General features: G+C 39.2%; 1 protein-coding gene across 6 annotated transcripts; it reads left to right on the top strand.

Annotated features, from left to right (window-relative positions):
• Positions 1–8: 8 nt before the first annotated feature.
• tra2a (transformer 2 alpha homolog) lies at positions 9–18756 on the top strand. 6 transcript variants are annotated; one of them, XM_043689723.1, is made up of 9 exons: positions 9–158; positions 7711–7844; positions 8954–9122; positions 9714–9860; positions 13403–13591; positions 13854–13969; positions 14058–14162; positions 15285–15358; positions 17976–18756. In XM_043689723.1, exons 1-9 carry the CDS (start codon positions 123–125, stop codon positions 17984–17986), a joined length of 981 nt encoding a protein of 326 aa, XP_043545658.1. In that variant the 5' UTR covers positions 9–122; the 3' UTR covers positions 17987–18756. The 6 variants fall into 6 exon arrangements, with proteins under 6 accessions (XP_043545658.1, XP_043545657.1, XP_043545654.1 ...); XM_043689722.1 differs by having other exon boundaries at positions 14055–14162; positions 15288–15358; XM_043689719.1 differs by having other exon boundaries at positions 14055–14162.
• The last annotated feature ends 8812 nt before the right edge of the window (positions 18757–27568 follow it).

Below are 27568 nucleotides of genomic sequence, written 5' to 3'. Positions count from 1 at the left end.
CAGCGCCAGTGTCGCCGCCATATTGTCAGGAGAGAGCGGCAGAGGCATCAGACAGGGAAGGTTATTGCTCTCACATATACGCAAAGATATAGGTTAAACTTCCATAATTCATAGCAACAAAGATGAGTGACATTGACGAAACAGCCTACGAAGGGAGGGTGAGTGTAGCGAACTGTTTTTGGAATCTTTTTTTGAAAAGGGTTTCAGTAGTATTTTATGTAAGGGGGTGGGTGTGGTGGTTTTTATTTTATATCTACGTACTCATAAAACATTGAGGATTGAGGCTGCTGCGAACATGAGATTTAGGCCTAAAGTGGCGCCTTCAGTATGCGGGCGGGTGACTGTCGTCGATCAAAACCTTACTCACGAGCTTCAAGGCCAGAGTGGGAGGAGGGGAAAACTAGTTTGAGATAAATTTACAGCGTAAATAGAGCAGGCTGACCGTTTTAACTTTTTTTTTGCCCTCCCTTCCTAAAGTAATATACAGGTCACAAACTCGGTCACGCAGAGTAGCCTCCGATTGATAGGCAAAAGCGAGTTGTCCGGTCTCGCACTTGGCGATCTTTCGTCTGCGTCTCGATTGCTCTCTTTTCTTTTTAAAATTTCCCTCATCGGTGTCGGGACTTTGTTTTCGTTAATAACCGAGTTCTGTTTTTGGCCTTTTTTTAAAAAAAAAACGTTTTTGAACATTCATTTAAATCGGGAGAACAAACCGCCTGGCCGCGTGCCAGCAATCGACGGGCCGCTCGCCCTCGAGCACCTTCCGGCGCGCGCCTTCCCGCCCGTCAGCTTACGCAGGCTTCTCGGGCCGGCGCGCTCCAGTCGCCTGCTTCCGTGGACACTGTTCCCTCGGTTTCCTTTCTCTCTCTCTTCTCTTCCTTCCCCCCCCCCCCCCCCCATCACGCTTTCATTGTCCTGCGGTAGAGATTCTTTTCACCGCGCTTTTGCTCCGTTAGTTCAGAGCGAGAACTCATTCTCTTTCACCTCGCAATTCCCGAATTCCTCTGAAAGAGCAGTGATTATGCCTGAAACAGCTTTGAACTCGAGTTGCCTTGTCTTAATTCGTTGTAAAATATTGTAAGCCTCGTTCTGAAAAAATGCATTTAGTTTATTTTGGCTGTGGAACCTTTCTAGAGGAGAGTAAGCAAAATCTACCGTACACCATTTTGAAGTGGTCAAAATTTTAAAAAAAAATCACACACCAGTTTATAGTACAGTAGGTTTATTTGGAAGCATTAGCTTTTGGAGCACTGCTCCTTCATCAGGTGTTTGTGAAGTGTTAAGTCGATAGGCAGATGCAGCAGTAAATTTTAAGGTGTATTATATATTGGTTTTCATTATAAAGAGGATTTGAGTTCAGATGTAGGGATTTCTCCCTGCAGTTCTACAGGGTTTTGGTGAGGCCATACCTACAGTTTGGTCAACCTACGTGAGAGGATAAAATTGGGATAGAGGGAGCGCAGCAGAGGGTACTGGGGATGGCAGGATTGCACTGAGAAGAAATTAGTTGGTTTGACTGGGCCCAAATGCAGTCCAGTTTAGAAGGATGTGGGGATCTAATGGAACGTACAATATTCTAACAAGACAGGGTAGACTAGATACAGGAAGGGTGTTTTGCATGGTTAAAGTGAGGACTGCAGATGCTGGCTTTAGAGTCGAGTATGAGTATGGAAAAGCACAGCAGGTAAGGCAGCATCCGGAGAGCAGTAGAATTGATGTTTTGGGCAAAAGCCCTTCGGCAAGTCTAGAACCAGGAGTCAGAGTCTCGGGGACAGGGTTGACGAATTGAAGTGATAGGATATTTAAGCTAACATTTTATTTCTTTTTCGCTTTTCTTTCTGAGCCATTTTTATCTCCTCCACTTAAATTTTTTTTTCTAATCCTGTGAAGGTAGTGGTTTATCCTGGGTTAGAATTCCAATGGTATAGACTCACGATTTCCTTAGAATAGTCCAGTTTGATGTTGTCCTCCCTCATCCTACTATGGGCTTCAGTTTGTGATTTGCTACTTCAGGGACATTGCTATACAGTAGTTGGAATGTAGTGCTAAGAAATGCAGCAGTATCTCTACAAGATAATTGGCTTTTTGCAAAAGATGTTTTATTTCATGTGAGTGTAGTGCTCTAGGAAATCATGGCTCAGGTCTGCAGTTCTTAAAAATGAGTTGGATGCTAATGTTCTAGATGAATGTGGTGGCAGTGACCATTGAGATACCACAAAACCTCAGCGTTTCACTATAAATTCATACGGTATATCTTGTAAATAAAAGAATCAAAAACAAGATTTCAAAGTGTGATTAAACAGTGTGGAAAAACCAGGGGGACAGAATATTTAAACTTTTGCTACATCGTGGAAAGTGATTTGCATGTTCTGTACACCACTCAATGAAAGTAGGTAGGCAGATGCAACAATAAATTGGAAGGTAAATTATATATTGGTTTTCATTGCAAAGAGGATTTGAGTTCAGAAGTAGGGATTTCTTACTGCAGTTATGCAGGGGCTTGGTAAGACCACACCTGGAGTATTATGCAGCTTTGGTCTATCTATCTAAGAAAGGATATAGTTAGGATCAAGGCAGTGCAGCAGAGAATGTTGGGGATAGCGTGATTGCTCCGAGGAAAAATTAGCTAGTTTGACTGGGCTCGAATGTAGTCTAGTTTAGAAGGATGTGGGGATCTAATGGAAATTATAATAGTCTAACAGGACAGGATAAACTGCAAGAAGGATGTTTTGCATGGTTGGCAAGTCTTGAACCAGGTGTCACAGTCTCAGGGTGCAGAGTAGGCCATTTAGGACTGGGTTGACAAGTTTCTTCACTCAAATGGTAGTGAACCTATTGAATTCTCTTCCACTGAAGATTGAGGCAAAGTCGCTGAATTAATTCAAGAAAGAATCTTTAGATGTTAAAGGCATCAAGGGGTATGAGAAGAAAGTAGATATATGGCAATGTAGGGTGAATCAGCTATCATCACTCTAAATTTCGAGAGAGGGTTTGACGGGCCGAATGGTCTACTCCTGCGCCTAGTTTCTGTTTCTATGTTGAACTTTCTCTGAGTTTAACAGCACAAATCCAAAAACTTAACCTGGGACCATTCTGATCAATGTAGGCGGTACTCTACAAAATGGTGCGTTTACTTGTTGAATTATGCCCTCTGATATGTTAATTCTCATGGAAAATTTACAAAAGTCATTCTTGTTCAAGTTAAATTAATATGGGCTTCTTTCAATGTCTTTATTGTTTTATAAGATAGTTATTGACCTTATTAAAGCCAGTTTAGGCCTTGAAACATTTGCAAACTTACTGTTATCTCTTAAAAAGAGAATGGACTTGGAAATTCTAAAATGCACTTGAGTTACTTATTTCATTTATATTTTTCAGCTAGAAAGTTGGTCTTGAGACCTATCGGGCTCCTTCTGAAAAATGGGTTCAAAGTTGCCAATACATCATACTCTTATTCCTGGGATTGGCAGGGAACTGCAAGCTACTCTTGGTTTTAAACTAATATTGGGGATGCAGAGTTTAGATAATCATAGTTGAGAAAAGCTTTTGATTCTTGTTTTGTTCAATGATAGCATATCCATAAGCATAATTTTGTTTCAAGAGAAAACAATAGCTGGTATATTGTAACTTATTATCTAGTTTATGCACAAGGTGCTGATTTTACGATCTTCAGTATGACCAATCACATTTTAAAAAGATTTGAACTTTAAAGTAAATAAGATTTCAGCTTAGTTTTAGCTGAGAATGAAGCATTTATGTTTAAAACTTCAACTATATCAAATAACTGAACATTTTACTAAACATAATTTCCTTTGTAGGCAACTTTAAACTGTAGAAGTAAACAGTTTCTTGTTGTGTATCACATCACACTGTACGCAGAATTAGCTCTTTATGGCAAAAAGGTCACTTTTTTCATTTTGAATGGTTTGTTTCTTTCCCGTTTTCCTAATTGATTAACTTTTTAACCCCAGTGTTAGCTGAGGGCTACTAGCTGCATCCACCGTACACAAATGTTCCAACCTAATTTTAACTACTCAGACGCTGGTCCCTGTCTATATAATGAACAATAGAATTTTCTCTGCTTAAGCTGCCAGGGTGGCTAGTTCTTTTGCTGCCTATTTTTCAGTTGGCTACAGACCTCACGACTAAACTGCCAGCTACTGCGTGAGATATTTCTGAGCTTATTGAGAGGCGAGATGGCATGAATGTTTTATATATTAAGATATTAATAAGTAAAATGTTTGATTCCAACTAAGAAGTCAAGGGAAATTGGGAATCTACACTCCAGCCATTCAAAACTGTTCTCTAATGCCACGAGCTATGTATTAATGCATTGGTTGGAGATAATTTGACACGTTTGTTAATCTCGAGTCAAAGTGTGTGGTGTTGGAAAAGCACAGCCGGTCAGGCAGCATCTGATGAGCAGGAGAATCAGCATTTCAAGCAAAAACCCTTCATTGGGTCCTGATGAAGGGCTTATGCTCGAAACGTCGATTCTTATCCTCAGATGCTGCCTGACTGGCTGTGCTTTTCCAGCACCATGCTCTTTGACTCTGACCTCCAGCATCTGCAATCTTCACTTTCTCCACGTTTGTTAACAACATGATACAGTTTCACTCATTTTTGTTACTGGAAGAATAGTAGAGAGGGATTTTTTTTGGAACTTAAATACAAATCCTTCCATCTCAAATATTGCCAATCCGTTAGATTTTTTTGATTAAAACTTTAACCTGAGTTCTAGAATTCTCTTTCAAACTATCTTCTCTAAAACACCTCCCAAAAAATACATGCGCATGTACATATTTAACCAGATTTTGTATGTTCTGTCCTCATATCCTAATAATGGGCTTTGTCATTTTTTGTCATATTCCTGATATTTTATTGTTAAATGGTACTATGTAAATATAGGCTCTTGGTAGCTGTGCTTACTTCTCATTAATATTAGGATACTTGTGCATTAAGGCAGAGAGTGTAAAAATGTGTACATGCACCTAATATCTTTGCTGTTTCTTCCTTTCACCTGCAATTTTGTTTTCTTTCTGCTTGTTTGATCTTGTGACATTTGCCATGAACTGAGCTGTTGATCACTAGATCTGCTGTTGCTGGTCTTCCCACCTTACTACTCGTTTTGCTTGGAGATTTTTGAATACTTTTCAAAAAAAAATTCTTCAGATTGGCATTACAAAAGTTCTTTCCATACTGTTGTTAGAAATTAATTTGAAGTGTAAATGGTAAGCATTGTCCTAACTCAACCATTGGCAAATCACTTAATATAAATTGCTACCCCAGTTAGAAAAACAAGTCATTATTCTTATAGAAAAGTTAGTTTGTATGTATTAAGAAAATAAGTTACAACTGGGCTACTGAAAAAGACTGCCTTCTAAATAAAAAAAAGTACACTTTTCATAATATTAGTTTATACATTCTTCTTTGGTAAATGTCTTGTGCGATGAAAGTAAAGTTGGGGCATTTGGCTAATGTGTAACCAGTGCGTGCAAGCAAGCAAACTGAATTTGATGGCTAGATTGTACAGAGTGGTATGTTTACAAGGTTTAGTGTTTTTTTTTTTTGCTATAAAGTTCATACCGCAACATAAAAACTGATTTGTACACATATCTTGATATAAACTGAAAGATAAATTGGTGATCTCGTTTTGTGAAATGGGAGACAGCTAGCTGACTAAGTCTTTAAATAGTCAAGTTAAACTTATGGATTTAAATCATGAGATGCAATGACCTTTGTTTCCATCCCCATAACTGATACTTTTAATTGACTTTTAAATTGTATTCCTTAAATGGGAATCTTGATTAGTATTTTAGGAAGCTTATTCTACTCTTGCAGTTTATGAAGTTGCATTGAATTGCGTGTAAAATCTTTAGGGGCTGTCTGCCATTGCAATCCTAGGAATCTCATAATGTTTGGGGCCTTAAATTGAAACACTGACCAGTCTACAGTAAATGAAATTTGGTCCCCAATTTGCTGGGGTTGTGGGAATGTCCATGCAACTGCATTAGTATGGTTTCTTACAATTAGTTGGGATAGAGAAGAAATTTCATCTTGTATCTAACCTGATTATACTTTGACTTGGAGGTCCTTGGTACTGTAATTTTAGCTGCAAGGGGGGGGGGGCTGCAGAACTTTGTTGTGCCATTAGATCATAAATTCCCCCTAAAGTAACTAAATATCTGGGCTGGCATTTTGTGCGTGGTCAGCTATGTTCTATGTGCATAGTGATTGCAACTGGCATGTGTTTTCCAAGCAGTTTTATTTTGCATGAATCATTTTAGCCACCAACTACTGGTATACTTATATTCCTGGAAGCTGTTGAAAAGGATTAGTATTTGTTGGTTAATAATTTTTTTGTCTTGGACATTTAAAGAAAAGGTACTCGTTCTGAATCAGATTGAGAAGACACCCATGCCACCCCCAGTCTTAGTACTTTGCGGATTGCCAGCTAATGTTAAAACTTGGAATGGGAGCTGGAATTTAATACTTCACCTTAAAGTTAGAAAGGCATGATTTGCTTTTCTGTGATGAGAGACAAATTAGTTTGAATGTGAGGCTGGGTTGCAGTGTTGTAACTATCTGAGCACCTGTTGTACCATGTTTGTTCATTAAGGATAATAGAATTCTTGTGTTCCTGGCAAAATTTAAATTAATTCCATCCATGCATTTTTAGGTTAGACATTTTTATGCAATACTTAGCTAATGGGGAAAATTCATATTCCAGAAAGTGTTTTAAATATCAAATCATCGTGCTTTATGCCAGGCAGTACTGCACTTTAAAATTTTTCCACTTTTTGTTTGGAAGCGAAGAGGGGAAAAAAATAGAAAATCAAGGCTGATACTGGCATTTTCATTGTAGCATTTTTAAAAATTTTACATACTGAGTAAACTAAGTAAAACCACAGGAGTAATACTTGATTCAGGCATTTTATCAAGGAATTTTTAAAATTAAAAATAATGGAATTATTCCACCTGCTGGTCTTTAGTTAGAAAGATGGTAGGCTGTAGTACAAATCCAGCAGATTGTAACCCCATGCTTCATCCTACTGAATGTTCTTTTTCCATTAAGGTTAATATTGAAGAAATGGAAGAGTATTTTCCAAGAATGTGGAAGAATAATCAAGATAACAGAAGGCTAATCACAAGTATTGCAGATCAGAAAATAAAATTTGAATGGGAAATGAACAGAAGATTGGTCAGATAGAAGAGCTTTTATAAGGCATTAATGAATTGTTTGAATTGGGAAGAATACACGGAGTATGAAAACTCTGAAAATGAAGAAATGAAGAAAATAGAAAGCAAGAGTGAACTAAAATTAAAAGAATCTGGAAAATTAAGAATCTGGAAAATTAAAAGAATCTGGAAGATTGAATGTGTCCTAGGTTAAGTAATGTATGGTTTATGTTCACGTGTCTGTATGCTCAAGTTTTAGCATAAAATGCATGATTATTTATGAAAGTTTCATAGAATGTTGGTGATTAGGTATATATGTAGGGAATGTGTATTCTTTAGGAATGTGCAGTACTTACTATGGGCTGAACTTGTTTTAGCAGGGGTCAAAGTGATATTAGTGAAGGATACCTAACCATTTTGGCCCTCTGCTACTTCCTCAGACAGTATCTGAATTATAGTTGGAACACTGCTAAGGTTTAACAATTCTATATTTTGTGTAGTTCAATAAATAACTTTGTTCTGTCGTGCCAGGAGTCACGTTCACCATCCAAATCTCCAAGCGGGAGTGCTGGCCGTGTAAAATCAGAAAGCCGCTCTGCATCTCGCAGCCCATCTAGGGCATCGAAACGTTCAGAATCCCGCTCCCGATCAAGGTCCAAGTCAAGGTAATTATTTATTTAGTGGATAGGTATGATATGCAGTTTGTCTAAAGTATGCATTTGGTCTGTGATACTACAGTAATAAAAAAGTCTTAGGTTGCTGTTTGACCAATATCTGTATGGCAGGAGTTTTTTTTATTAACTGTTGGTCCTAGTTTTTTGTTTCTGCTTTCCGTTTTTCATTTGCTGAGCCCATCTTTAATCAAGGCCTAAGCTGTCTCCCAGGCTAACAGCTGCATTTTTCTGCGTGCCAAATCCAAAATGCTATATGGTGCAGTCTGCCCAGTAATACTCACTGACTTTCATGGAAGGGTCAATGCATTTGTTTCACGCTGCAATGGAAGCCGACAAAAGAAAAAAAAACTGATTTTGGCCAGTTATCTACCCTGTGGTGAATTTATTTCTTGATTATTGTTTCATTCCCTGTCTTGGAATACCTTTTTAGCATCTGATGAGTAATAATCTTAGAATCATGCTGTCTTCAAATGCCTGTTAGTTTTCCTGTTGCACTGGTACAATGCGGAGTATTTTGAATTGTGTTGGAATTGAACAGACTAGTTATTAGAATATTGCATTGCGTAAAAAAATCAGTATGGCCATTGTTAGCCAGGATGCAGGCTTACTACTGTCTACCGCCATATTATGAGATACTTTGAGGGACAGTTCTGTTTAAATTTGAGACAAAAGTTGAATATAATGTGTGTTTAGGTTAATGTAGTTTCTTCTGATTCTTGTGGTCAAGATTGGTCAGTACATTACAGGAGAGACGATATCTTTATTTTGCGATCTGCAACATAATGTTCTACCCAAGATATTAAATCTTGGACTTTAGAAATTAAACATACTGACCTTGCTTAGTGTCTGTTTTCCGGTGTGACAGAAGGATGGTAAACATGCCACCTCCATGGCTGTGTGATTGAGTTAACAATTTTTGGTTTGTACTCAGGTGGGTTAGCTTTGCCCACTTGAAAGAAAATGTTCTAGAATTAATCACTGTTTAAATCTTTTATTAAAGCAAATGGAGCACAGGAATTCCATGATAGATTAACCTTAAATTTGTATGCTACATGTTTATGGAAGGTACTAATTAAGTGTTTTTGAAATGTTACCACTAGATCTCACTCAAGAAGACATTCGCATCGGCGTTATTCACGCTCCAGATCACGATCCCATTCACACCGAAGGCGATCTCGTAGTAGGTCTTACACACCCGATTATCGATCACGCAGAAGGAGCCGCAGTCACTCCCCAATGTCCAGCCGAAGGCGCCATGCAGGAAGTAGAGTAGGTTATAGCACTGCATATATAGTCTCACTTTATTCCTTCACAAATGGATATGACTTGTGAAGTTCTGAGAAATGGTAGCATGTTTGGAAGTAACTGTCATCAGTTGAGTTTTAAGCAAATTCTGTTTCGATCTGGATATGATCTACCAAACAGTTCCATTTCTTGGAAGTGTGATTTCACTGAATGCAAAACAGTTCTTGTGACTTTCTGGTGATTCACACAAGTGAGTGGTCATTTGTAGACAATTGTGTGCATCTATAGAATAAAAATGTAATTACTTTGCTAATGTATAAAATTCTGGGACATTAATGTAGCAAAAACTAAACTTGAAAGTGTTGTAATGCAGTAGCATTTAAATTTCTTGCATTGCAGTTTTTTTGGGATGTTCATCAACTGGTGGCCACTGTTAACTATGTCATCTTAACCCCTTGGATCTCATTTCATGAGCTGTCTAGGAGTTCAGTCCTTTAGCCGTAGTTGTGAAGTTTTCAATCTTGTTTAAGTTTATGAGCAGTATGCCACCTGATAGTGGAGCGTTCCACCTTTATGGGAGGGGGGAAAACTCATTCTGTCCCTCTTGTCCTACAGACGGGACATGTGTCAGCGAAACACGGAGCGTTGATAGTAGATGTGGAGAAGTCCGCTGCCAGGACTGCCCCATCGTCCCAGATGAAGGATGATTCCTGGAGGCGAACAGGATATGGGAAGAAAGAAGGGAAACTCGGTTCTCAAAACGTAAATTGAAAACTTACTTTCAAACAAGTTAATTGTTTCCAGATATCTAATGGATGTGTTGTGCATTCAGTCTCTTTACAGCAACATGTTCAATAAACTGTTGGAGATCTCACTATTCTGATCCTTAAAAATCCACAAGTGCATAAAATATCCATCAAGTTACAGCTTAGTAATCTGCTGTGTCCCTGTGCTGTCACTCCTTACCCATGTTGATCATGGGAATGTTTATAGGATCTTTGCAAAGAAGGAGGCTTTTCAGCCCACTGTTTGCTGTCATTCTATAAAAGCGTTTGACAAGGTTCCCCATGGGAGACCGATTAGCAAGGTTAGATCTCATGGAATACAGGGAGAACTAGCCATTTGGATACAGAACGGGCTCAAAGGTAGAATTAGAGGGTGGTGGTGGAGGGTTGTTTTTCCAGACTAGAGGCCTGTGACCAGTGGAGTGCCACAAGGATCGGTGCTGGGTCCTCTACTTTTTGTCACTTACATAAATGACTTGGATGTGAGCATAAGAGGTACAGTTAGTAAGTTTGCAGATGACACCAAAAGTGGAGGTGTAGTGGACAGCGAAGAGGGTTACCTCCGATTACAACAGGATCTTAACCAAATGGGCCAATGGGCTGAGAAGTGGCAGATGGAGTTTAATTCAGATAAATGCGAGGTGCTGCATTTTGGGAAAGCAAATCTTAGCAGGACTTATACACTTCATGGTAAGGTCCTAGGGAGTGTTGCTGAACAAAGAGACCTTGGAGTGCAGGTTCACAGCTCATTGAAAGTGGAGTCGCAGGTAGATAGGATAGTGAAGAAGGCGTTTGGTATGCTTTCCTTTTATTGGTCAGAGTATTGAATACAGGAGTTGGGAGGTCATGTTGCGGCTGTACAGGACATTGGTTAGACCATTGTTGGAATATTGCATGCAATTCTGGTCTCCTTCCTATCGGAAAGATGTTGTGAAACATGGAAGGGATCAGAAAAGATTTACAAGGAAGATTTACCAGGGTTGGAAGATTTGAGCTATTGGGACAGGCTGAACAGGCTGGGGCTGTTTTCCCTGGAGTGTCAGAGGCTAATGGGTGACCTTACAGACGTTTACAAAATTATGGGGGGCATGGATAGGATAAATAGGCAATGTCTTTTCCCTGGGGTCAGGGAGTCCAGAACTAGAGGGCATAGGTTTAGGGTGAGAGGGGAAAGATATAAAAGAGACCTAAGGGGCAACTTTTTTATGCAGAGGATGGTATGGGTATGGAATGAGCTGCCAGAGGATGTGTTGGAGGCTGGTACAATTGCGACATTTAAGAGGCATTTGGATGGGTATATGAATAGGAAGGGCTTGGAGGGATATGGGCCGGGTGCTGGCAGGTGGGACTAGACTGGGTTGGGATATCTGGTCGGCATGGACAGGTTGGACCGAAGGGTCTGTTTTGCATGCTGTACATCTCTGACTCTATGGTCCGTTTCCCCCTGTATTTCCTGTTGTCCTATAAGTCTTTTTTTGAGATAATCTTTCTCTTGAGATAATCAAATCCCCTTTGAAAAGAATACTTTGCATCTACTCCACAATCTCAAACAGTGCATTCCAGATTCAGGCCTTATATTGTATAAAAGTTTTCCTCCTAATTTTGGTTCTTTACCAGGCTTGAATTAAGTCTGTAATTCTTGACCCTTCATCTGAAGGGGACAATATTTCCCCAAGTACTCTGTTCAGGTAGCTCATAATTTTGAAATGCCTTAAGTCTTCGCTAAGGAAAACAATGTTGAGGAAGAAGCTGACATAACAATGTCTCTGGATTGATAATCCAGAAACCCAGGCACCTGCTGACATTTGAATTCAATTTTTAAAAAAATCCACAATAAAAACTGGTATAGTGATAACCATTGTCATTTTCATAATTCATCTGATTCACTGATGTCCTTTTTATGGAAGGAAATCTGTTGTCCTTCTGGTTTGGCCTGCCTTTGACTCTAGATCTGTTGCAATGTGGTTGATTCTTCACTGCTGTTTTGTGAATTAGGGGTAAATAGCAAATGTTGACCTAGCCAGTGACACCCACATCCCATAAAGGAATTTTTTTTAAAAAACCCATCCCCTCAAGTCTCTCAACTCAATGCCGCTCATTGATCTGAGCCAAGAGCTCAGACCTAGTTCATAAGTCTGAGTGGCTTATTCCTGTGAAGTTCTTGAACCATATGACTGAGCTTGGAATTAACTTGTAACCTACCATTGTTGCTGCACTGTGAATTAACATAAATAACATTAGTCAATTTCTGTGTGGAATTACCCTTGCTCTTGCCTATTATGTAATTCTGCATGTTTACATTAGGTATCATCAGCTGCAGTTGATCATGCAGTTTTGATTCCTTCAGTCACTTGTGAATGACTTGCTCACAGTTAAGTGGGTGAGTCCCCAATCCAGCTGTCTTGCTGCTAAATGCTATAATTTTGTAAAGTTGTTTTTAGCCAATTCACTTATCAGTATTGTGGTAGAAAGCCCATTTATCCCACTTTCTCCCCCCCCCCCCACCAAAGCCTAATCATAGATTACCTAAGTGACTAATACTGTGATGGAAGGGTAATACGTTCAAATTCAGGCTAGAATTGGACTGATTTTATCTGCTTGTGGTTTGATGTGGCAGTATGGGAACCGTGGCAGGGCGAACCTAGACATACAGTTGTAGAGACACTGCACTGAAGGAACCTGGATTAGGGTGATATTGAATTTGTGGAGTGTGGTCATTGTATTCTGTTACCAAATTGATTGTTCAGACAGGACCAGTGATAGAACTTATTCAGGTATTTGAAGTTAAAATTGGTATAGTTCTGTTCAAAATAAATTGCATTTGGCAACACAGGGTGGGGTTCTGTGATAGTAACCCTCACTGCCCTTGTTCTGTTGAATCTCCCCAAGTATTCATAATTTTCTGTGTAAACATTACATGGATACAGCTATCAGTACAAAAGTGTTGAAATTGCACCAGATTGAAAGGTAGTAGTGTGGGGACTTTCACACCAATTTGGAACCAGTTGGGGGGAAAAGTAGATTTTGAAAATATTAACTTGTCACAGTGGGATTTAATTCCAAGTTGTTTTTCTGTGGATTAAGACATGTAGACAGCATATTGAACATATGCAACAGTTGTACTTGGCCCAAGTTGAAAGTTTGAAAATATTTCTGTTGAAGTTGGGATAGGCAATTTGAGCACTAACAGGTAATCTTTAAAGGTTTATTTTTAAAGCTTCAGGTTTCATGTACATAATTCCTTTAATGGAATATTTACTTTCTTCTGGGTTTTCAAGTGTGGTTTGTTGGCCTACCACGATGGAAGATTAGATTTTCATTAAATTAAAGGATAGGTATGACATTATTAAATGAGCATTGAGTGCTAATGTATTCATATAATCCTAAAATGATTCTCTTTACAGGTGACTTTATATGTAGTCGAACCTGATTTCTGGGAGATGAAATTTATTGAAATTGATCTTTGGAGGAATCAACATCACTAAATTCTTCAGAGCTATTCGTGCATTGTTTTTTCAGGCTAATCCAGATCCAAACACTTGCCTAGGTGTTTTTGGTCTTAGTTTGTACACCACTGAACGTGATCTTCGTGAAGTTTTCTCTCGGTATGGGCCATTGGCTGGAGTCAATGTTGTCTATGATCAAAGGACTGGTCGTTCACGGGGATTTGCGTTTGTTTACTTTGAAAGACTGGAGGATGCTAAAGAGGTAATCGGAAAGTTCTCCAATAACACATTAGTTTTTTGTTAGTGCTACTTTTATGGTACTACTGTCTTAATTTTCTCATGGTTGTTTCTTGATATGAAATTGCAAAGCAACTTCTATTGTATGTTTGAGAGTTGACTTGGCTTGCTTCAGTATGTTGTGTTTATGCACTAAGGCGCTGGGAACTTGGTGTTATTTGGATATAATTTTATTAGGTGGAGGCAAACTCAAACTAAAGTTTGGATTTTAAAATGTCTTTCTGCAGGCAATGGAGCGTGCAAATGGAATGGAACTGGATGGTAGACGAATTCGTGTTGATTATTCTATTACAAAGAGGCCCCACACTCCCACTCCTGGGATTTACATGGGACGACCTACTCAGTATGGATAAGCAGCTTCAGCCATTCTTTAAACGTTGTTTCAGCTTGTTTTATTTTTACTCATAGTTCCTTTTATTCCATATTAGCAGTAGTGGTGGAGGTGGTGGTGGAGGACGTCGCCGCGATTCTTACTATGATCGAGGTTATGATAAATATGATCGATATGATGACCGGGACTATGATTATCGATACAGGTAATGTATTTTACAATATATAAATTGTTGTAGAAGGTCAAATCATAAAGCCTAATGTGTAATGTTTTTGAAAGAAAGTGTTCTTGCAACCTCCTCTACATGTGTAGTTTAATCAATTCGTGGTGGGAAAACCATCTGTACATGTGATATAATTACTGGTATTAGTGATTGCTGGCACATTCTATTCCCGTGTCATGCGTGGAGCCTGATGGCATTTTTATTTATTCATTCATGGGGTAATGATGCTACAGGCCAGACCTAATTTGTTGCATGTGCCCAGTTCACCTTGAGAAGCTTGTGGTGAGCTGCTGCCTTGAACTGTAGTAAACTTTGGAGTGTAGGCATGGTGTTGTTAGAAGGGGTGCTCCAAGATTTTCACCTGGGGTTATGAAGGAGTGGCAATGTAGTTCTATATCAAGATGGTAGAACATGAACTTGTCGGTTACCCCCCCCACACACACACACACACACACACACTTTTTAAACAGGGATTGATGTTTGCACATACTAGTACTGTCTGTAGAATTTCAGCAGGATCTCAAACAGTGTCTGCACAGTTTCAGCAGTCTTTGCTTCTTCTGTAACCTAGAGTATATCCTGTCCAGGCAGGTTGACTCCTACTTGGAGATCTGTCAATCTTTTAAGAATCCCTAATGTCTTTTTGTCCTCTCTAATATCACTATTTTCTACTTTTACTCCTACGTAGGCAGCAGCCTCAACTCTTCTGAAACCGGATGCTAAATACTTGTTTAGTACCTCCGCTGTGCCTTGATGGGGTTGCTATTTGTTAATTTTCATACCAATAATTTGACTCCTGAATGATGTATGTTAATGTGTGCAGACATTAGATAAATGAAACTTAAATGTTCAAATATCACAGAGTAAATCCCTCTCTTCCCCCACAGTGTTCCAGAGATACTATCTATACTGCAAATGTTAATAGATAAGTTTGATCACCAAAATGACTATTCTTTGATATGAGTGAAAATCATATACTGGAGCCATCCAGTAGACAAAGATTTCAATGTAGTACTGTAAACTTCAGTGTGATCATTCAGGAATTTTGTTTCTAAATTTTAGTGCCATAGCAGCTAAGTCTTCCAATCTGTTGTTTCATTATAGTAGACGACGATCACCATCACCCTACTACAGCAGAGGATACCGATCACGCTCGAGATCTCGATCCTATTCACCACGTAAGTACTAAAACAGCGTTAATTGCATTGCAGCTGACTTGAAAATATGTGGTAATGAATTGTATGTCGAATATTAAAAATAGATGCAGGGGTAGGTCATTTGGCACCTTTTAAACCTGCCCAGCCATTCGCAAGATCAAACCTGATCTATTGCAAGCCTCAACGTCACTTTCGTGCCAGCTTGTCATAGTCCCCAAACTCCCTGATATCTTAAAAGTCTATCTATACTTGCTGTTTTTTACTTTTGTGATATAGCCTGAACACCGAGGTGAGAATTCCAAACATTCATTGTCTTCTAGGAGGGGAAATTCCTCTGTTTTAAATAGCTATCCCCTTATTTTGTCTCTAAGTGTTCCCTCTGATTTCTTATGCCTCTGAGACTCATGTTAGCAATGACTCCTGGAGCCAGAAGTTATTGCTGCGATCAATGTCAATTGCTGTGTCCATGCAAAGCTTAGAGGATTATAGGTCATGCATGTCCCGGGTTTGAGATTCTCGCACGAGTGTCTTCTCAACATCTACTCTATCAAGCCCCTCAGAACCTTGTATGTTTCAATAAGTCACCCATCATCCTTCTAATCCCTAATGAACAAAGACCAAATGGGTTAGCCATATTTGATGATGCGTTAATCCCTTCATCCTGTGAATCACCTGGTGAATCTCTTTGAAATCTCTTGAATGCTCGTGTATCCTTAAATACTAGACTAAGAAGGCATGGTCCTCCAAGTGTAGCTTTACCAACACCCTGTACAGTCGTAATAAGAATTTGCTATTTTCAATCTCCAACCCATCGCAATAAAGGCTGAAAGTCCATTAGCCTTTTGATTACTTCCTGCAACTGCATTCTAACTTTGTTTTTCATGTGCAACAACCTAAATCTGTCTGCATTCTTTTGGGGTGTCTCCATTTAATTTATTTGAAATAGTTAGCATTTTGATTCTTTGTGAAGTGCATGATATAACTCTTCACCATTAAACTCCCATCTACCAATTTTGTTTCCCCTCTCATTCAAACTATTTATCGCCTTGGAGGCTCCATATGTCCTCAACACAGTGTGTCCTATCACCTATTCTTAAACTTACCCCATTGGTGGTGACATTAGTATGATCAAGCAATTTTAACATTTTTTAAGGGCAGCCAGCAGGGCTGTGGGGGGAGTGGATCTCCTGGACATTAAAAATTATTAACACTTCTGTCCTGCGTGAGTGATTATGGTTAGATATCGAAACCACTCGGCAAAGTTCTCCCTTACTAGCTTGCTGGTCTTGGACACAATGAGGACAGTTAGGGAATATTGCCATAACCCAATAGTTATCAATACTGTTACTATTTGGCAAAGGGAAGGCAATATGGCAAAACATCCTCTCTCACACCTATTGTGGGTAAGCCATGTTTTTAACCAGGGATGGTAGATTCAGGATTCAAACATTGGGCAGCTTAGGGGTGTGTCTTGCGTGGGTGATTTATTTGAGGGAGACACAATGATATCCTTTGACCAGTTAGCACAGAAATATGAGCTATCTAACAGGGACCTCTTTCAAGGTAGGGGGTTTCATTTTTTAAAATCTATGCTTTTGACCCCTACAAATCCGACATAAAGAGGAGGGTGCTCAGTGCTAAGAGTACACTTTCTGTCAGCACTTGATATCATCAGTTGGAGAGCGGCCCCTGAAATGAGTTTGTTCGACTCTGCCGGGCGTGGGAGAGAGAGCAGGGTAGCTGAGGTCTCCTCTGAAGCCTGGGGAAGATATTTGAGAAAACACAAGAAAGATATCAATTTGCAATTGGACCCATGCTTTACAGTTGAAGATTCTCCACAGGGTCCTCTTGGCTCTGGAGAAATTTAAACCGGGGTATCTTCATGTCCCAAGTGCAAGGTTGGTCTCTAGTCTTGTGGTGGGCATCAAACATACTGGAGCGCTATGGTGGGTGCAATTATGGGGATTTTGGGTGTAAGGGTGGAGAAGGGCTGGATCGCTCCTCTTCGTGGCCTGTCCAGTGTGTTCCCTAGAGATGTGTATAAAAAAATTTCAATATCCTCACTTTCTGTGCAAGAAAGAATATTGAGTTGGGTATCTGAAAATCCCCTGGACCTGTCTGGTTGGCAGAAGATTGTTAAGGAGCATATCCCCTTGGATTTTCTCCCAAGTATGGTACACCACAAAACTGAGAATTTCTATTAAGACATGGCGATCCTTTTTGGAGTACCTGGACACAGATTTGCCTGCTAATGCTAATAAGGGCTTTTATATAGCCGTAACCGTTGTGCTTTACGAGCCTAATATCCAGAGAGGGGGAACTGCAAATGTATGAATGTGAAAATTAATGCGCTTGATATTTGAAAGTTAGTATTTTGTTTGGCTGAGCTGTATTATTATTGCTTGTTATTTAAGTAGTTGGAGTTATATATTTTTAATATACATGTTTATACATTTGTATGAGGAGGTCTGTTTGGCTTTTTAACTGTTTTGGTGTTCTTTTGTATTTTGAATTGTATTGTTTTGGATGTAATAAAAATAATCTATTTTTTCAATAAGTATGTTTTTAAAAGTTACTAATGTAATTATAATTGGATGGTAATCAAATTACTTAATTCTACAATGTGTTCACTTTGCAGGTCGTTACTGACCAGACTTCTGCTTGCTGGACAACTGTCTGAAGATTTTTAATCACTGTGTTACAGTAACTTTTTTGGGAGGGTGGGGTGCAGAGGGAGGGGAGATGGGTGGGGTTTGGGTTAACATTTTGGTAGTTGTGCATGATAGTTTCTGTGCCTGTATACTGCTTTGGAAAGGCCATTCTAAAAGCTACTTGCTTGAACTGATTTATGTAGTTCATAACCTGATGTAAGGAAAGGACAGGGCTGGAATTTCATGGTAATCTCTTAATTACCAAGTACTGGTTGTTTTTGAACATGCAAATGCCAACAGTCATTAGTTTTGTGATGGTGTTTGATTTTTTTGTCATGGGGTTGTTTTTGCTGTTTGAAACTGTCCTAGAGTTCTGAGGTGTATTTTTTTTATTCAAAGAAAATCTGATGTAAACCTGGCAAAAAAAATCAGTATATGCATTTTACAAAATAACTATTAAAAATGTACAGAAAGGTAGTCAGTTGTGTCATGTCCTTCTGAAAGATTCTAAAAAGATTTTGCAAGTTTTGGAACCTATTGATTTAGATGAGTACAAGTGGAAAATTGACTTTCTGCATTGATTGAAAATGTGATGTGACAGAACTCTTTGTCTTCACAATTGTAAAGGATTACAAGGATTAAATTTTTTTTGTTTTTAGTTAATTGTGTATTTCTATATTTTGACCTGCAAGGTAGATCCTGCACATCAACCAACTGCTATAATGTACAACAGTTTAATAAAAATTAAAGATGCCTCGGAGGGCGATACTTGGGGTGTTTCATGAATTGCTGTTGGAATATCTGATTTGACTGTCAATAGTGGGAACAATTTCTTGAAATGATTTGTTTCTATTTGGAAAAGGAAATACCAACATTTCCTTTTGCTTACTTTTATAAACTTGCATACAAAAACCCGGCCACAAGTGTTTAATGCTCTGCTTTTAGACAGAAGATACCTCCAAGTCTCTGGTAACATAGAATCAAATGTAGGGATACATTGTCAACAAACTTCATGACATGTAGAGTTCCCATTTACATTGAGAGATCCTGTAACAGATCATTGTGTAAAGTTAATGTTTGCACATATGCTACCACAAACACTTAATACTCTCCAATTTTTGTAATCAACTCTTAAAAGTTTAGTGCACATAGAAAGGGGAACAAAACAAATGGTGAAAAAGGGATCTGCTCAACAAAAGCTCGTGTTCAACTTCGCTTCTGAGTGGAGATTGTCTGGTGTATCTTTGTATTGAGAAGCAACACATACCCACTGTTAGATTTCACCAAGTGCACTCAATGGATTGTTTAGATATGCACTTACCCATACGTTAAAGCTTGACATTTTAAAAAAGACATGTAAAATCTGTCCTGTTTATACAGAAAATGTAAATTATTTCTTCAAACTTTTAGTTGATAAAGCACTAGTCTTATCACTCTAATTTCCCTGTACACTGCTGCAATGAAAATGTTTACTTCTCTTATGTTGGGGTGCAGGTTTATTCAATTTTTAGAAAATGTTCTGTAATGTAACATTGAGGGGGGACAGGGAAAGTAGTCTGTTGGCTGGTTTGTGATGCAGAATGACATCAATGACAGGTTCAAATGCCACACCAGCTAAGGTTGCCATGAAGGAATCACCATCTCAAATGTTCCCCTTACCTGAACTGTAAATGGAACTTGCATATTAAATAACCAGTTATCTCACCAATGAGAGAGCAGCCCTATGGTTTTGTAACACTGGTGACTTTACAATAAATGTGCAATTAGAACTGACTTTTGAAATCCCTATGTCAAGTTTCATACTGTGTACAATGTTGTGCTACAGAGTCTCTAATCTTGTTTCTAAATTGTGAACTTGCTTTCTAAATCCTTTAATGATTTAAGAGGGAATCACAGACTGATCTTCAGTGAAACTCAGCTGTTGATTAATGCTTGGAACCATATTTGAAAATAATGAACAGTGTGTGCATTCATCTTGCATTTTTGTATCCTTAACTTTTTTTTGTTTCGTATCTTTTTCCCCCACTAGCAGCACCAGGTTTGTTCTCTTTTGAGTCGGACTTAATGCTGCCATGTATTTTCTTAATATGATTTACAACTGTAACTTTGGAATGTGCTAATTTTTATAATCAGCTCATACTTTTTTAAGGTTGTGTTTGCACGTGTATAGATTCGTTTTCAACTCTGTTACCGGATGTTTTTTCTCCTGGAATTTTCACCTGCTTTTGACCACACCCGTGGCTGGTCAGAAGCTGTAATGCAGATAACAATTTGTTCAGCTCTTATCGAATTCTTAAAAATTGCACCGCCTCCATATGAGTAGGTTTCTTAAATAAACCAGTATTTTTGCATTTACCATTCTACTGATAAGCACTTTTCAGGTGTTCGTCACTCTGAATCGGTCTATAATATAAATGAGAATGAACCAGAACCTCCTACCACCTCTTAAGAATGTAAGCACAATTTAACTTCTATCCAGTTTACTGATCATTTTTCATTGTGCAATCAGTGACTCCCATATTTCCTTGATCATCACAACTTTATGGGATAAATGACACAATCTTGGGTATTTCTGTCTCATGTCTTTTAGGCTTGTCATGCTCAATCTTTCTTGGGTGGGGAGGTGTTAATTTTATGTTCCCACGTGATTACCTTTTATTCTCAGTGTTCAAATACATGAAGTAGTTTCAAGTTCTGATCACTGATACAAGCTGGCACAAGTCAGGAATTATTCTGCTGACAGACTTGTGTACAAAGGAAAGAATACTGAAATTTCTGCATTTTTGACTTGAGGGCACATACTGAAGGGAAGTTTATATAATACAAACTGGTAGGTATTCATTGTTTCAAGGTTCAAAGGATATGGTTGAGTCTTATCACTAAGTTCTTGACTATACAATATGTTTTACAAAGGAGGAAGTGCTGGATGTCTTGAAACTGGTGAAGGTGGATAAATCTCCAGGACCTGATCAGGTGTACTTGAGAACTCTGTGGGAAGCTAGAGAAGTGATTGCTGGGCCTCTCGCGGAGGTATTTGTATCATTGATAGTCACAGATGAGGTGCTGGAAGACAGGAGGTTGGCTAACGTGGTACCTCTGTTTAAGAAGGGTGGTAAGGACAAACCAGGGAACTATAGACCAGTAAGCCTGACATCGGTGGTGGGCACATTGTTGGAGGAAATCCTGAAGGACAGGTTGTACATGTATTTGGAAAGGCAAAGACTGATTAGGGATAGTCAACATGGTTTTGTGCGTGGGAAATCATGTCTCTCAAACTTGATTGAGTTTTTTGAGGAAGTAACAAAGAGGATTGATGAGGGCAGAGCAGTAAGATGTTCAACAAGGTTCCCCATGGGAGACTGATTAGCAAGGTTAGATCTCGTGGAATACAGGGAGAACTAGCCATTTGGATACAGAACTGGCTCAAAGGTAGAAGACAGCATGGTGGTGGAGGTTTGTTTTTCAGACTGGAGGCTTGTGACCAATGGAGTGCCACAAGGATCAGTGCTGGGTCCTCTACTTTTTGTCATTGAAATAAATGATTTGGATGTGAGCATAAGAGGTACAGTTAGTAAGTTTGCAGATGACACCAAAGTTGGAGGTGTAGTGGACAACGAAGAGGGTTACCTCAGATTATAACAGGATCTTGACCAGATGGGCCAAGAAGTGGCAGATGGAATTTAATTCAGATAAATGCGAGGTGGTGCATTTTGGGAAGGCAAATCTTAGCAGGACTTATACACTTAATGGTAAGGTCCAAGGGAGTGTTGCTGAACAAAGAGACCTTGGAGTGCAGGTTCATAGCTCCTTGAAAGTGGAGTCGCAGGTAGATAGGATAGTGAAGGCGGCGATTGGTATGCTTTGCTTTATTGGTCAGAGTATTGAGTACAGGAGTTGGGAGGTCATGTTGCGGCTGTACAGGACATTGGTTAGGCCACTGTTGGAATATTGCGTGCAATTCTGGTCTCCTTCCTACTGGAAAAATGTTGTGAAACTTGAAAGGGTTCAGAAAAGATCTACAAGGATGTTGCCAGGGTTGGAGGATTTGAGCTATAGGGAGAGGCTGAACAGGCTGGGACTGTTTTCCCTGGAGCGTCGGTGGCTGAGGAGTGACCTTATAGAGGTTTACAATATTATGAGGGGCATGGATCGGGTAAATAGGCAAAGTCATTTCCCTGAGGTCAGGGAGTCCAGAGCTAGATATAAAAGAGACCTAAGGGCCAACTTTTTCACGGAGGGTGGTACGTGTCTGGAATGAGCTGCCAGAGGAAGTGGTGGAGGCTGGTACAATTGCGACAATTAAGAGGCATCTGGATGGGTATATGAATAGGAAGGGTTTGGAGGGATGTGGGCCGGGTGCTGGCAGGTGGGACGAGACTGGGTTGGGATATCTGGTCGGCATGGACAAGTTGGACCGATGGGTCTTTCCATGCTGTACATCTCTATGACTCTGTCTACGATGGAAGTGTTTCAAAGCAAATGACACGACTTTTGCTCTGAGTGAATGGATGAGGTTTGATTTTGTCAAAGAATATTCCAGCCACATTGGCTTTTATTGAAAGCAAGCTTCCTAATATGACCAGAATTTAGTGATTTAGCTATTTTCAATGAGAGAGGAGAAAAATACTTAAAACTAAACTGCCATAAGAGTGGGAATGTTACTGGTTTCTACCAAGATTAAAATTAATTTTTAAACTTATTCAAGATCCTAATTTACTGGTGCAATTTCAATATTCCATTGTTCAGAACAAAGATTTTTTTTTATTTACTTCAGTGTACAAATGGAGACCAGAATTGAATGCAGTATTCCAAAAATGGCCAAATCAATGTCGTGTACAGCTGCAACAAACATCCCACCTCCTCAACTCCAATAAAAGCAAATATTCCAAACTCTCTTCACTACCTTGCCTACTTGCAGCTCCCAAGGAAATATGAGCCTACACCCTAATGTCTCTTTGTTCAGCAATACTCTCCAGGACATTACCATTAAGTGTGTAAGTACAGGCCTGATTTTCAGCAAAATGTATTACCTCACATTTATCTAGATTAAACTCCATCTGCCACTCCTTGGCCCATCAGCCCATGTGATCAAGGGTCCATTATACCCCGAGATAACCTTCATTGTCCATTACACCACAATTTTGGTAAAACCTGCAAAGTTACTAATCTTACCGTCTATATTCTCATCCAAATCATTTATATAAATGACAATCCTTGCAGCATACTACTGATCACAGGTATGGTGTCTGAGCACCTTGAAAATTTTCAGCTGATGAGAAAGAACCAACATGAGTTTGTAAAAGGTAAGTCATGCCTGTTGAATTTGATTGAGATTTTTGAAGTGATGATAAAAGAAGTGAATATTCAATTGGATGTTTTTAATATCGCCTTCAAGAAGGCATTTGATAAAGTACCTCTTGAAGTATTGTTTAAAAATATCATGGAATTGAATGTGAACACTTTTTATCTAATTGAGAAAAATTCACTTAGTAGACGGGAGACTTTGGACTGAACCTAATGGTTTTTTGGCTGAGTCCAAGACCTGTTAATTTTGATGGAGTGATTCTTGCCATGAGGCCAGTTGAGGTTTCTCACTATGTCTTACCAAAGCTACTATATCCATTAACATTCAACTCTGAATGCAAGTATCACAATGCAAGTGTCCCATCTTACCATACACCATTTCCAGAATAACTCACCGGCTAATTCCAATTTACCGGCAACCCTTGGCCCCCTGCTATTTTTAAAAGCCCACTGTGGACCCAGACAAAGACTGTCAGTCTATCACTGAGCCATACAGCTCCTGACATTTGCCCCTGTCATGGCAGACAGGCAAAATTGGGTTCTGGTGGTCCTGCTAGATAGGGTAGTGTACTGGCAGGACTTCCTCTTCTGTCAGGCCTGTTACAGGAGGCCATGATATAAACCCAGGATAAAGCATTCTCATTCATCTGGAGGAATGCACAGCACTGCAGGGAGAAGGAAAATGTCCTTCTCTAGTCTGTCCAAGGTAATGACATAATCTTCAATCTGATAGACCTCGATGAGTAGGGGCAATCTTCATCCTACTCTCGCTGTTGCTTGCATCATCTTCCTCATTTACCATTATTTACTCCAACCACAAACTAGTAGCCCTGCATGCCCCTGCACATTCTACTCACTTGTTCAGGCCACCTCCTCCCTTAACATAGTAAAAGCCGTGCCACGCACTTTTTGTCTTCTGTATTACCTGTGTCTCTCTCATATTCCATAAGGAGATCTGCCCACAAGAGGGCAGAATGAGTCAAGGTGGGCAGTGTGGGGAGGATCCTGACTGTACTGAGCAACCAGTCCTGGACTGGTTTCGCTCCTGACTTACCATGCGGGGGATCTCCTGTGCATGTTGGATGTCAATATCTGTGTATGTGGGTGTTGTGGCGACAAATGGATTTAAAAATCGGCAAATATGAGATCATTGACTTTGTAACCATGAAGTTATCAAAGTCTCAGTCATAGATTATAATAATGTAGAGATAAGAAAACCAGTTGAAACAAAACATTGTCCCAAAATTCAGTCAATTTTAGCACAACTGGCATTCTAAGGCAAAGTAGCGCATGCTCTGTCGTGCAAATGGCTTTATGGCAAGATCGTTTAAAACACAAATTATTTCAAACTGCATTAAAAAAAGTAGGCAGCAGATCATGGAAATTGTGGTGGATTCAATTGATTGAACCTGTAGTACTGATTCATAGCGATAAACACTGAGAATATTTTGAATTCTAAGCTATAGTATACAACAGTCTTTAATAAGTCTTCTGCTGCTGTTGTTACCAGTTGTCAGGTACAAATAGAATGTAAAGTACAGATGCATTCACATCGATTTTTTTTGTATTCTTAAAACTATTCAGAATGGCACTGGATCGTGGCAACAGTGGGAAAGCTTTTCACTGTATTTTACTGTTTTTCTCACTGTAAAGTACACATGACAATAAATCATTCAAGTATGTCTGGTAGTTTTTAAAAAAAATATAACATATTGAATTACATTTCACCAGGGCAGATTTATCAGACGGAATGTGCAAATTTACTTTTGTGAATAATCCTAATAAAGTTTGTTTGCACATGGAAAACTTTAAGCATTTGCTCTGTTCATTCAAACTCCCATAGTTCTGGACAATCCTTCTTTACAAAGGTGTGATGACCACACTGAAGGCCTCTGCTATTCAAATGTTGCTCCTCCTCTCATTGATTTGCTTTAAGATTCTCATATAAGCATTAAAGTCACTGTGACCTTTTTTCGTTCTGTGCAATAGTTTCTTCAGTAGATTCCCATTTAACAAAAGATTGAGTCTTTTTGAAAGGTCTGTTGAAAGAGGATTACATGTCACATTCTTTAATTTGTCTATCTCCTTCAGATTACTTCAAGTAACATCCTAGTTGATGTATTTACTTTCAGGCAAACCGATATTGCCCAAGCTCAGCGTGCCATTAGTATGTGCACATTTATTCAATGTGACAACAAATATTACATGATCACAAAGAAAGTAGTTTTAAAGAAGGACTTCTATATACTGACCACAAAGTTGTTTTAAATCCAAATTATTTATTTTGAATAACATAGATTAATTTACAATTTCATTTTGCTGACTGCTGTATTTCACAATTTTCATTAAGTATGCAAGATCATGAATTGCATAAACTCCTAATTAAGGGATATGGGACAAATGCATATATATGTGGATTTACATTAGCTATGATTTTGTTGAATAACAAAGGAATTTCAAAGAGATAACCAACCTACTCCCAATCCTTGGACTTGAAATCCAATGGTGTTACCCCACGCAGGCTCCTGCTCGTAGCATAGAAAGTATAAAGCACACACTAGGGACACTGGTTCGATTCCACCCCTGGGTGACTGTCTATGTGGAGTTTGCACATTCTCCCTGTGTCTGCATTGGTTTCATCCGGCTGTCCAACTATGTGCAGATTAGATGGATTGGCCATGCTAAATTACCTATCGTGTGCAGGTTAGGTGGATAAGTCATGGGAAATGCAGGGTTACAGGGATAGGGTTGTGGGTTGGTGGGATGCTCTTCAGAACATCGGTGTGGATTTGATGGGCCAAACGGCCTGCTTTCAAGCTGTAGGGACTCCTATGATTACTTGTCAAAGTAGGCATGACATTGTGCACAGGGAGAAAGTGAGGAATGCAGATGCTGGAGATCAGAGTCAAAATCTGTGGTGTTGGAAAAGCACAGCTGGTCAGGCAGCATCCTGATGAAGAGCTTATGCTCTCAACTTTGACTCTTCTGCTCCTCGGATGCTATCTGACCGCCTGTGCTTTTCCAGTACCACACTTTTTGACTCTGACTTTGTGCACAATTTGTGCCAGAATGGCTAGTTTCATCCGAAACAGAAACATGACCGCACACTGAAAAATATGGCCTGACATCACAGGAGTGAGTAGTGTAAGGGAAGATAAATACTATATGCAAATACAATTGCATTGAGGAACCTCAGAATCCAACATGCTCACAGGGAAGAATTTGGAACATTATTGCATTTTCTATGTTTAAAATGTTATTGAATGTGCTTTTACAAATGTTATGAATAAAGTGTATTTTGTGGGGGGAAAGCAAGCCACGTCTCATAGCTATGCTAGGGAGTAACAGTTTTGTCTGAAACGACATGGAGTTTCTTAATTCTGCTTATTTTTTTCAAAGCACTGTGTAGACATAAAATACCAGAGATTTTTACATCCAACAAAAAGTGGATTTGAAAAGAAGATGGTATAAAGAGTTATAGTGTTTTTACTCACAAAGTTTCCCGCTCCATACTATATATAAAACATTGAATTAGAAACAAACTTGCAATATAAAAATAACAATCTGGCCTCCTTTCATAGCGGGTTTCCCATTTTATGATTAAAATGCGCATGAAAACAACTCAGCACCTGCTCTCCTAATGACAACCAAAATGGCTGTGCTACAAGATAGTCTACTTATAAGAAATTGTGATTTTCATAGCCCTTATGAGCTGAAACATGCTATTTAAATCATGATAAACAAAAGTATATGTCTCATGATAAGAATATATCATTATGTTACTATAACACCCAGATCACTGCAATAGGAACAACAGATGATTATCCCCATTTCACCCACTCAGCAGCCTGGTTGTTTGATCCGCACCTTGCCTGAGTTCAGAGCATCAACATTTTTTATAGCAGCTCATGTGCCAGTCTCCCAGCTCCAACCCACCTAAAAGCTAATTTTGAGGAGGTGACACTATTGAAGAGAGGTCACATCCTTGCTGAAATATCCTTTCTTTTATTTCAGTGTCACAGTAATTGGCTGCTCCTCTCAGGTCGCAAGGTTGTTGATTGACCCTCAAGTATCGAGAGCCTGCCCACTATCCCTAATCAGACAGGCAGCCCTTCTCCATGCCATTTAAGGGGCATTCTGGTAATAATTCCAATAATTGAATGCTTCAGCATCCAGAAAAAGTCCTGGTTTCTGTTTCTCCCCACCCCAGTATTGTGTAATATGGCAAACATGGTCATCAAGTGCCAATGACAAATCCTTTGTTGCCTGAGAAACA

Source organism: Chiloscyllium plagiosum, chromosome 5, assembly GCF_004010195.1.
Source record: "Chiloscyllium plagiosum isolate BGI_BamShark_2017 chromosome 5, ASM401019v2, whole genome shotgun sequence".
NCBI lineage: Eukaryota > Metazoa > Chordata > Chondrichthyes > Orectolobiformes > Hemiscylliidae > Chiloscyllium > Chiloscyllium plagiosum.
The sequence above is the reverse complement of the archived record's forward strand: the minus strand, read 5'-3'. Positions and strand labels throughout refer to the sequence as shown.